The sequence below is a fragment of the Homarus americanus genome, unplaced genomic scaffold, assembly GCF_018991925.1.
Source record: "Homarus americanus isolate GMGI-L3 unplaced genomic scaffold, GMGI_Hamer_2.0 scaffold59646, whole genome shotgun sequence".
Classification (NCBI taxonomy): domain Eukaryota; kingdom Metazoa; phylum Arthropoda; class Malacostraca; order Decapoda; family Nephropidae; genus Homarus; species Homarus americanus.
The window spans coordinates 1-11210 of record NW_024750740.1 but is presented as its reverse complement, the minus strand read 5'-3'; the positions used below and the strand labels follow the sequence as shown (position 1 = coordinate 11210).

General features: G+C 37.0%; 1 protein-coding gene across 4 annotated transcripts; it reads left to right on the top strand.

The window, feature by feature from the left end:
• The first annotated feature begins 780 nt into the window (after nt 1-780).
• On the top strand, nt 781-6211 carry LOC121854175 (dynein axonemal heavy chain 7-like). Of its 4 annotated transcripts, none has more exons than XR_006086502.1 (5): nt 786-1973; nt 3232-3372; nt 4114-4241; nt 4458-4612; nt 5794-6211. XR_006086502.1 is itself a non-coding variant. In XM_042348640.1 (2 exons), the coding sequence occupies exons 1-2, from the start codon at nt 1822-1824 to the stop codon at nt 3374-3376; spliced, it is 297 nt and encodes a 98-aa protein (XP_042204574.1). In that variant the 5' UTR covers nt 781-1821; the 3' UTR covers nt 3377-4107. The 4 variants fall into 4 exon arrangements, 1 of the variants encoding a protein (XP_042204574.1); XR_006086500.1 differs by having other exon boundaries at nt 1414-1973; nt 4447-4612; nt 5794-6204; XR_006086501.1 differs by lacking the exon at nt 786-1973 and adding an exon at nt 2784-2982 and having other exon boundaries at nt 4447-4612; nt 5794-6206.
• Nucleotides 6212-11210: the final 4999 nt, after the last annotated feature.

The window sequence follows — 11210 nt, the reverse complement described above, 5'->3', positions numbered from 1 at the left end:
TGCTGTAGTCTCACGTTCAAGTATCAAGAACAATAGTGAGTATAAGTCATGGAAAGAAGCACAAAAGCCTTAATTTGTTGTTAACTTGTATCAATGGTGAAACTATGAAATGTGACCCATTAATAGGAAGTTGCCACAACATAACCAACCTCTTACTTGAAGGTTAAGGCGAGGATGAATAATTTTCCTGATTATTTGATCATAGTTGTAGATTGTTCAATGTCTTAATGTTTAAGAACTTGTTCAATAATGGCTTATGCATAGTTGTAGGTTATCATGGCAGAGAGCAGCCAGTCCCCCCAGAGGGCTGGGGGCCTCCCTTGCCACACATGCTCATCTAGACAACAGCACCTCATTACTCACTGAAGCTTCAAAGTTTATTTTTTCTGTAAACAACTTATTTTCAGTCTTCGATCATACCATCCACTGTTTATAGTTTATAGAACAATCATGTTAACATTTACTACAATATGTTGACAATACTGGGTCAGAATTCATGTTAACATTTACTACAATATGTTGACAATACTGGGTCAGAATTCATGTTAACATTTACTACAATATGTTGACAATACTGGGTCAGAATTCATGTTAACATTTACTACAATATGTTGACAATACTGGGTCAGAATTCATGTTAACATTTACTACAATATGTTGACAATACTGGGTCAGAATTCATGTTAACATTTACTACAATATGTTGACAATACTGGGTCAGAATTCATGTTAACATTTACTACAATATGTTGACAATACTGGGTCAGAATTCATGTTAACATTTACTACAATATGTTGACAATACTGGGTCAGAATTCATGTTAACATTTACTACAATATGTTGACAATACTGGGTCAGAATTCATGTTAACTTTGACCTCTAATTGGTGATAAAATAAAGTACCAGTGTAGGTAGACGCTCAGTATAATTTGGAACCCATTTTGAACATTATTTGTATGCTCTTTCTTATGTCTGCTTATTTGAAACCTTGCTTTATCTCCATTTATGAGAAACAATTTAATGTACAAAGCCTAAAGCTTTGAGAATCCTTGCCCTGGCTGGGTTTGGAAGATCAAGATTCTGTTATTATGGCTCCTTCACTAATGGAGTCAGGGAACATGTGCGCGTCAACTTGAGTGCTAGAGCCTTATCACTAAACTCGTGAAGTAAGATCACAAATATACGTAGAGGTGGATGTTCCCATATAAGCTTTGGGAATACAGAACTGGAATTGATACCATGGTGGGCTGCTCATAATAGTAATTTAGTTGTTATTACTTGTTTCCTGTAATGCACTTGTTGACCATATACTGTACATGTTGCTGTGTTGTATTATATTTAGGATATGTATACTTTTTGAATAAGTGTTATGCACTATTTACTCATTCATGTAGATAAATAACTTTATTGTTCTTGAGCGCTACGTACATAACTTAGAAATTCAGATAAAGTTTATAAATGTACGGTACTGTACAGTATTTTCACTATACAGTATTTATCTTGTTTATTAGAGTTAGGTCCAGCTAAACATTGAAAATTTTGGGACCACAGGAAGATTAAGCATCTCAGCTTATTTCATCTGATGTTTAAACACTAACACTAACTTAACCTAACCTACTGTAGTAAAATATGCTGGGAAGACTAATCTTCAGTTATCTTCAATTGATACAAAATTTTTATATCCCAACAAGAAATAGTATCCTACTTTCATCTGATAATTGTTTCATTGGGTCATCTTATATTTATAATGTGGACCACACTCCTCAACCAATATAATACATATTGTAACCTCAGATTAATATCCCAATAAGGGTAAGAAGATGGACTCCTCACCTATGACACTGTTTGGCTACTTCAACGAGCGAGTGAAGGCCAACCTGCACTTGGTAGTGGCCATGTCCCCCATAGGCGACACCTTCGGGACCAGGCTCAGGATGTTCCCCTCCCTCATTAACTGCTGCACTATAGACTGGTAGGTCCTGGTGGGTCTACTGCTTCATGTGTTAGAAGATGTCGTGTTGCCAGGTGTCCCTCACTTGTGTATTGTCAGGTGTCCCTGGTAGCGTAGTGTGTAATGTTGTGGTAGTGTAGTGTATAATATTGTTGTGGTACAATAATGGTTTCTTCTTATAGGATTTTAGAAAGTTAATAAAAAAAAATTTACAGGTTTTTACTTTCAGTGCTATGTGAGAGCTCATTGATATTATCTATAGTGCTAATCCTTTTTATGCAGGGCTTTATAATAATAGTAATACAGTAACAATAAGATTAGTAAGAATTATAATGATAATGTACAGTAATACTGTCATAATAATGCTAATAATAATAATGATAATAATTTCATTAATAACAATACTGTAATAATAATTGGCAATGTGTTTCCAAAGAAAATTTTGCCTTCTTAAAGGGAAAATTTTTACCCCCCAAAATATAATACAGTACTACTATATGTATCAAGTAAATATGCACTAAAATAGTATAATAAATACCTGCTTCTCAAATAAAATCATAAATAGAAATAATACTGTAGTACAGTTACCAGCAAGAAACATAATGCTTGTCATGTAATTTCACATCAGATTAATTGCCTTCCTGTTTCTCTTAATGCCACTGCTGCCTCTAGCACTTAATGTCCTCTGGCCAAGCTTAGGAAAACAATGGAAACACATATACAAAAAACATACACAAAAAACACAAACAAATGCCAGGTTGCAGAATGAAATGTACAGTCCTCCAAAAAAAAGGTATTGTTAACCATGGGGTCGATGTGTTTCGAGGACACGTCGCTACCTGGCATTTAATTGCAATTCTCAAAACCCCCTCCCACACCCTCCATCACACGCATTGCTACCGTCATCGTCTTGCCTGGCGAATCGGGTGTAAATACGCACAATGAAAGCACCGCTAAAATTTTTGTTGTAATAGCTGAAATACTAAGTGCCACGAGGATTTTATATAGGGTATTTATACATCTTAGCACGGTGAGGAAATCGAGTGACTTTTATTTTGTTTCTCTCTCAGATATTGTGTTTGGGACAATTTTTTATACGTTCTGGTCAGTATGGCAACCACAGCTCGTTTTCTATTAGGAAGACAGTAGATCGTTAGTGACTAATATCCTCTGTTTTTGAGTTCCATAACTTCAAAACTCTGTAGAATGCAGTTCTGTTAAATGGCAAATGCCAGTATAATTCTGTAGAGTCACAAGATTATGACCTTTTCTTGTTCAGGTTTACTGCATGGCCTGATGATGCCTTGGAGATGGTGGCCACATCACTGCTGCAGGAAACTAAACTGGAGGCATCATTGTTGGCTCACTGTGTCACTGTCTGCAAGTATTTCCACCACAGCATTGATGACCTTGCCCACAGGTAGTTTCAAGGACATCCACACCTTGCTTATGTTATCATTTTCAGTTTAACTACCAAGGGTCAAAGACTGCTTCGTGTGGATTTCATTTTAGCATTTATCCAGTTGTTTCTCAAGTAGGCAAACCTGAGCAATCTATAGACTGATGTCTGTCTTTTTATACTAGAAATTTGTTTTTAATTATGTAAATACAGTTTACCACAGTCAGAAAACTCTCTTCAATAAAACATCCATGTTTGATTGTTTGTGTTTTAACTTCTGACTGGCCAATGATGATCATGTAGAAAATAATAGTACTGCACAGGCATAGGACCACTTATCTGGCATGCTTGGGAGCTGGGAATGGAGGTGCTGGGATTGGGCAAGTGTGATCGACGTGACCTCTGCATCTTGAGACGCGATTGGTACTAAGGCATTGTGGGTGGTAGCATGTGAAGTTCGCATGTCACCACATGAGACAGGAGAGTTTATCCCATTATTCTGAGTTAGTTTAGTGCATTTTATATTCAAATAGGCCCACTAAATGTCAAAATTTCATATGAGGTGACCTGAAGCTCTAAAGATGCACACCATATGACTTGACTTGAAGCCCAGGGGTTCAAGACATTAATTAACCCATGAGAACCTGGTGGGCTTCCAAGACCTCATTAAAACCATAAGACATACTGTACATGAGACGTTGGTAGCCCTCCAATACCTTAATTAACCAGACATACATGAGACCTTGATGAGTGCTCCTACAGGTTCTATGAGCAGCTGCGGCGGAGGTACTATGTGACATTGTGACATCCACCTCCTACCTGGAGCTCGTGTTCACCTTCAAGCAGCTCCTCCTTAAGAAGCGCTCAGAGATCCTCACACTACGGGACAGGTAAAGCTCAGGAAGCTCATCACCAGCTTTAGTAATGTTATACTGTACATCTATTGATGAATTTTAGTCTATGAGAATTACCCGACCCAACTTCGATTTTGTTTTTATTTCACTTGTGAAAATCAATAATATTGTGCCCAAGTTATTTTAAATGTATGAATATGCATTCTTAGTGCCAAAAACATTAACCATTTCATCTCTGAAGGTATGTGACAGGTCTGGAGAAACTGAAAGAGGCCAAGCTGTTGATCACTGAACTGCAAGAAGAGCTAAAGCTGCTGCAGCCCCGCCTAGTGGAGACCTCTGCCAACACGGAGGCACTTATGATCAAGATCGAACAAGACACCATCCAAGTGGAGAGGAAACAAGAGGTGTGAAGCTGTTATCTTTCACTTGTCAAACTTACCTGTTAATACTATTAATAATTCTATAACAAAAAGATGTATCTCTAACTCTGTAATAGATGGTACAGTGTGTATGTTGAAGTGCAGAAATGTACTACAGATAATACTCAACCAGGTGCTATAACTACACTACATGTGTGAGTTTGGTTGTGTAGAAAATATGTCGAAGCGAGTTAATTGTTTTTAATGAAATTAGATAGATTGGTTGGTTTAGACAACTAACTTCTTTAAATTAAGAGAAAATATATAAGAAATCAAGTTCAAAGAGCCCTTTATATTTCATGCACTAAAATACATAAAAAATTTATGTGGTTATTGATCATTCAATCTACCTAGCAAATTTAACAGATGTGAAATATATTGTCTTTGACTGTGAACTGTAAGTGTGACCTTGACCTGCTTTCTCCAAAATTAGACTAGATTTCTCTTAATCAACAGCAACCTATAGTCCCAAGTTTCATTAACTCTAATAAAGAGTTGTGTAGACAACAGACACATACAGTGGAATGTGACTGTGACCATGGCTTTGAATATATTTACCCCAGCTTTCAATTACCGTACCTCTTCCTTTGCCTACACTCAACCCTTGACGATCATTTGGTGAAGAGGATAAAAGAAAAGGAAAAGTAACAGAGACGTGACCGATCGCCCAAGCACCTAACGAGCCAATCAGTGGTGAAGAGGATAAAAAAAAAAGACTGTTTCACTAGAGTTCACCAGTCTATTCTTTAGCTTTACTTGCCCAAATTTATTTATTTTCTCTGAGGTAAATAACCTTTTAGCCTGCCAGGTTTCATCGAAGCTACCCTTCCCATTCTTTTATATATTTTGTTCATAGATACAAACACAAGTATAATTCCCCAAACCCAGAAGAACAAACATAAGTGAAACATGGAAGGTTGTTGAAGATACCACAATGAAACCAATGTTGTAGTCACAATTCAGTCAGTGTTTTGTGATCTTGATGTAAAATATTGTCATTGGCAAGGTTCTTGTTACTATCATGAACACCTTGCTAGTTATTGCTGTTTTTGTGTTCGTGTTTTATGTTCCCTTCTAATGTTAACCCTGCCTCTCTTGGTAAAAAAAAAAGATGAAAGTGATAACATATCTCATTTCTTGGTTGTTGATAACAAATTTGTTCTCAGTTGGTGGCGGCAGACGAGGCGGTGGCCAATAAGAAGTTTGCCGATGCACAGGCCATAAAAGACGACTGTGAAAAGGAGCTCGCCAAGGCAGTACCAGCTCTCAATGCTGCCACAGACGCCCTCAACACCCTCAAACAAGATGACATACGCGTCGTCAAGGCCATGAAGAACCCGCCCTCAGGAGTCAAGCTGGTGAGTATAACCTACCAAATGATGACATTGGTTATGAAGAGTGCTCACCTTAACCTCCACTCTGACTCTACCTAAGTCTCCACTGTTGTTTTACCTAATCTTCCACTCTGACTCTACTGTCCCCAAACCTTCACTTTGCCTTAATATCCTCTAGCTGTTGACCTTAAGTCACTTTGTGCTCCTAACACACCCTGTGATCCTCACACCCTCCTAAAGATATATGAAAAGTTTTGTCCCTGTGTTGTTTTTTGTATTTCTAATCATTAGTGAAACTTTTTGAGAAATACTACATCAGTTGACGCACTCTGCATTAGAAGGGGGTGAAGCTCCAAATTCAAAAAGCTGAGAAAAACACGTTGAAAGTTTTCAAGGTTCAAACAACCATAACTTTTTTTTTAAGCTAGAGGGTTCTTTTTTTTATCGTGCAGCTTAATCCCTCTCCTAGCGAACTGTGACAACTGGAAATTAGTACAGTGAATAGTTATTAATTTATTGCGAGTTGAATGAAAATAACCCGTGATGTAGAGTTGTTTGATCTTCAAACCAACAATAATCGCATTTTTCTGCAATTTTTTTTTATTAATATTTGTGGGTTAATACTGTAAAACAAGTTAATGATAACCAAAAACAGCACTCGTTTTACCACCCCCCCCCCCCAAAAATAATAATAAAAACTCATTTGCCTATTAGTATTTATCTTTCCGTCCCTATTATTAGCCAAAGATTTATAATATTGTTAAGTTTAATAGTGTGTAATAATGAGGAAACACCACTACACTCATCCCACCCCCTACCATGAACCCCCCCCCAACGTAATTAACAGACGAATACAAAGGCTTAGAAAGTTTGCATATTCTTTGGTTAAGAGAGTATTCTGATAATAGTATTACAATCTTACTTTGTTTAGTTCCTTCGTTTTATTATCCCTGAATATCGTAGTAACTTGAAGTTACGTAAATCCTGAGGAGTGCGTTTAACTTAAATGGCCTCTTCATAATCAATCATGTACTGATCAAAGTCTTTTTCTGCCCTCTCTAAAAATCGCCACACAGATTCTTCATGAACTAGATCATTGATTTTTGATGCCGGCAACAGTTTAGTTTCATTATAAGATTGAGTTATGGGCTCACTTTCATTCGCATTCGTTGGTTCAGGCACACTTTCATCACTATCAAGGTCAATGCATGCCTCGTCACTGTCCATTTCTACCTCCTCACAGTCTGTATGTTCTTGTTGTGATACATTAGTGTCACTCTGTTACCATTAGACTCACTTTCATCATTTTCATCTTCACTTTCATCATCATTATTGCTGTCAGTGCATGTCACGTAACTCTGTACCGGAACATAGTCTGCAAAAAGGTCTTGTGATGCATAGCAGTCACTTTTTGTATGATGAGTACAGTGAGTTCTGCTATAACGCGTGTTTTGACAACGCGAATTTGCTCGAACGCGATTTATGAATTGAGGAACGATATTTGTAAAACGCGAACTCGTTTGCTCTAACGCGATTCCACTTGAACGGTTGTTGTGGCTTCAGTTCACGTTCGACATCACATGTTCAATTGAGTTATGTGTTTTGTTTGTGAACAATTGCAGAAATAATGTATGTAATATTTGTGTATACAGTATACCTATATATTATAAGTAAATTGTAAAATTTTACATAAAAGAGAAAATCAATTTACATAGCGTTTTACACCCGCGCTCTCTTTACATCACACACAGTGTTTACAGTTCACGTTCGACATCACATATTCAATTGATTTATGTGTTTTGTTTGTGAAGAATTGCAGAAATAATTTATGTAATATTTATGTATACAGTAAACCACTCACAAGGTCCTACAGTACCACTAATTATTTTATACTGAAACTTACGTTTGGTAAGCTGGATTAAAATGAAGATTACCGGTATATTAAAACAATAAAAATGTATTATAAACCAGTCTAACATACTGTAATAAACACAGCTGCTATTATCATCCCCCCCTCCCCCATTTGCCAGTGACAAGAAAGGGAAAGTGACCTTGACTGTGACCGCCTGTGGCTATTTTTAGCCGTCCTTGTGTTCGGAGGTGGTCAGTAATGCATATCTGTATATTTACTGATCATAATACTTATCTCCTATAAATAATTAATTTAAAATTTATTTTTTTACAAAGAATATTCAGTAAATGACTGCGTTAATTCTTGAAACTACCAACAGTGGTAAATTTAGGATGAGAATGATTAACAGAAGTCACGTCATGGATTTGGAGTTTGGTCCTTAATGATCACCTACCAGTTATAATGGTAGCCTCCCTTTTTCGCAAAACAAGTATATAAATTAAAGAAAATACTTGCAGTGTGTTTAATGTATTACAGTATATTATAAATAAATAAATAATCAAATAAATTCAAATTCCTTTATCATCCTGTGTCATATACAGAAATACTGAGTCCCCTGAGCTATACACAAAAGAAAACTAGAGGACTAATATTATCCTGAAGTGGGGTAGAGAACCACATCTCTACTGGGGGGACTCCAAACGTTTTCTCATGTTTCTGTATGCCTAGTTATAATATGAATATGTAAATTGCTAATTTACACATATATATATATATATATATATATATATATATATATATATATATATATATATATATATATATATATATATATATATATATATATATATATATATATATATATATATATATTGTAAAAATTTAAAGAAAAGAGAAAAACTAAATACGTAGCATTTAAAGTGTAATGTACAGTGTTGTGGCTTGGCTCAATGTTTACAGTTCACGTTCGACATCACTTGTTCAATTGATTTATGTGTTTTGTTTGTGAAGAAATACCTGTACAGTATATGTAAATTGTAAAATTTTAAATAAGAGAGAAAAACAAAATAAGTAGCGTTTAAAGTGTACTGTACATTGTGGCTTGGTGCGGGGTTATGCAGTGTTTACAGTTCACATTCGACATCACATGTTCAATTGATTTATGTGTTTTGTTTGTGAAGAATTGCAGAAATAATTTATGTAATATTTATGTATACAGTATACCTGTACAGTATATGTAAAATGTAAACTTTTAAATAAGAGAAAAACAAAATAAGTGCCATGAAAGTGTACTGTACATTGTGGTTGGTGCGGGTTACAGTGTTTACAGTTCACGTCGATAATGCATGTTCAATTGATTTATGTGTTTTGTTTGTGAAGAATTGCAGAAATAATTTATGTAATATTTATGTATACAGTATACCCACAGTATATGTAAATTGTAAAATTTTAAATAAGAGAGAAAAACAAAATAAGTAGCGTTTAAAGTGTACTGTACATTGTGGCTTGGTGCGGGGTTATGCAGTGTTTACAGTTCACATTCGACATCACATGTTCAATTGATTTATGTGTTTTGTTTGTGAAGAATTGCAGAAATAATTTATGTAATATTTATGTATACAGTATACCTGTACAGTATATGTAAAATGTAAACTTTTAAATAAGAGAAAAACAAAATACATAGCGTTTTAGACCCGAGCGCTCTGTTTACTCCACACTTTGTTTGAAACACGTGAAGTTTTTAAGCGTCCTCAGTGAATTCTGATTACTGTTTCTCCAATTTTGTGACTATGGAAAAGAAGAATATCTCTGGGAAGCACTCTGGTGATCGCATTTCCGGTGGTGATCGTAAAAGAAAGGCTATAACACTTGAAGAAAAGCTTGATGTTTCATGACTCCTCAGCCTCAACATCACCCTTATCCCCATCAAGTTATATTCATATTTTTTCAAGGTAAAGTGTAACATTTACTGTATGATTTCATTATTAGATATGAATGTAACATTTATTTAGACTGTGCTATCCTTTGTGTTAGGCTAACTACGAAATTTTTTTTCGATTTGGAGTAATCTGCTGGACTTGAAGCAGAAGAGGGAGGAGTCGAGGAGGAACGGGGACAGGTGCACATGGGTTATACTCAGGGGGAGGGTAGTGGAAACAAGTGTGCCGACACAGGGCCAGGGGGCAGCAGTGCACCCCCCACCCACTCAACCCCCCACACGGGAGGCGGCACCAGCTCAGCCTACCGGACAGGAGGGAACGAGCGCCGTGTAAACAATGACATTTTTAACCACACCCTGCAAAATACAGTGTACTTAGCAAATGCTGCAGCTTCTGAGAATGTGGGTGGAGCGGGTTTATTACTAAGAGCAGAGACGTTACCGAGAACAAATTCTGGCTTGAATGTCATGTACACTAATACCGACACGTTCCTTGATAAGAGGGAGGAGTTTGAAACACTACTAAGAGTACACCAACCAGATATTGTAGGAGTTGCAGAACTGTTGTACAAGAACAGGAGAATCGACCCAGAGGAATGTGAGTTCAGTATTCCTGGATATGACTCATTTACGAACCTAACTCAAGAATCCTGCAGGAGGGGTGTGGTTATCTACGCTAGGCAAGACCTTAGAGCCAGCCAGGCGAGGGTACAGGGAGAGGATGTTTTTGAAGAGTCCAAGTAGTGTAAAATTAAATTAAAGGGAGGGGACTTACTTATCGTCGGGTGTATCTACAGATCCCCGAACTGTGGCCCACTAAATCAAAGGAACTTAAGAACCTTAATAAACAATGCGGCGATGCTCAACCCCAGCCACCTCCTTATCATGGGGGACTTTAACTATGGCGACATCGACTGGAGAAACGAGTCAACCCCGAATGACTTGAATAATCCTGCTACTCTTTTTGTAGAAACTCTGAGAGATAATTTTCTGTTCCAACATGTGAGAGACCTGACACATTACAGAGGGGAGCAAACACCCAAGCCACTTGACCTCATCATAACAAACGAGGAGGGTATGGTGGCCAAACTGGAACACCTTGCCCCAGTTGGCACCAGTCACCATACAGTGTTGTCATTCAGATTTAACTGTTACCTAGTTCAAGATAAGGCCAGGCCAAGGTGCAAATATTACAAGGGAAATTACAATGGGATGAGGGAAGAAATGAGGGGTATCAACTGGCCTGACTTATTAAGGTACAAGAACGCAGACACTACGCTGAATATCACAACTAGTAAAATGACCCATTTGATCGATAAATATATACCCAAGACCAAACCCAGTGCTTCTAGGAATACGAGGGGATCCCTACACATGAACCATGCGGCGGTCGACAAAATTAAGAAGAAAACCCAGAAATTCAAGACGGGTTGGGTCAAACGATGAGCAAGACAGGAG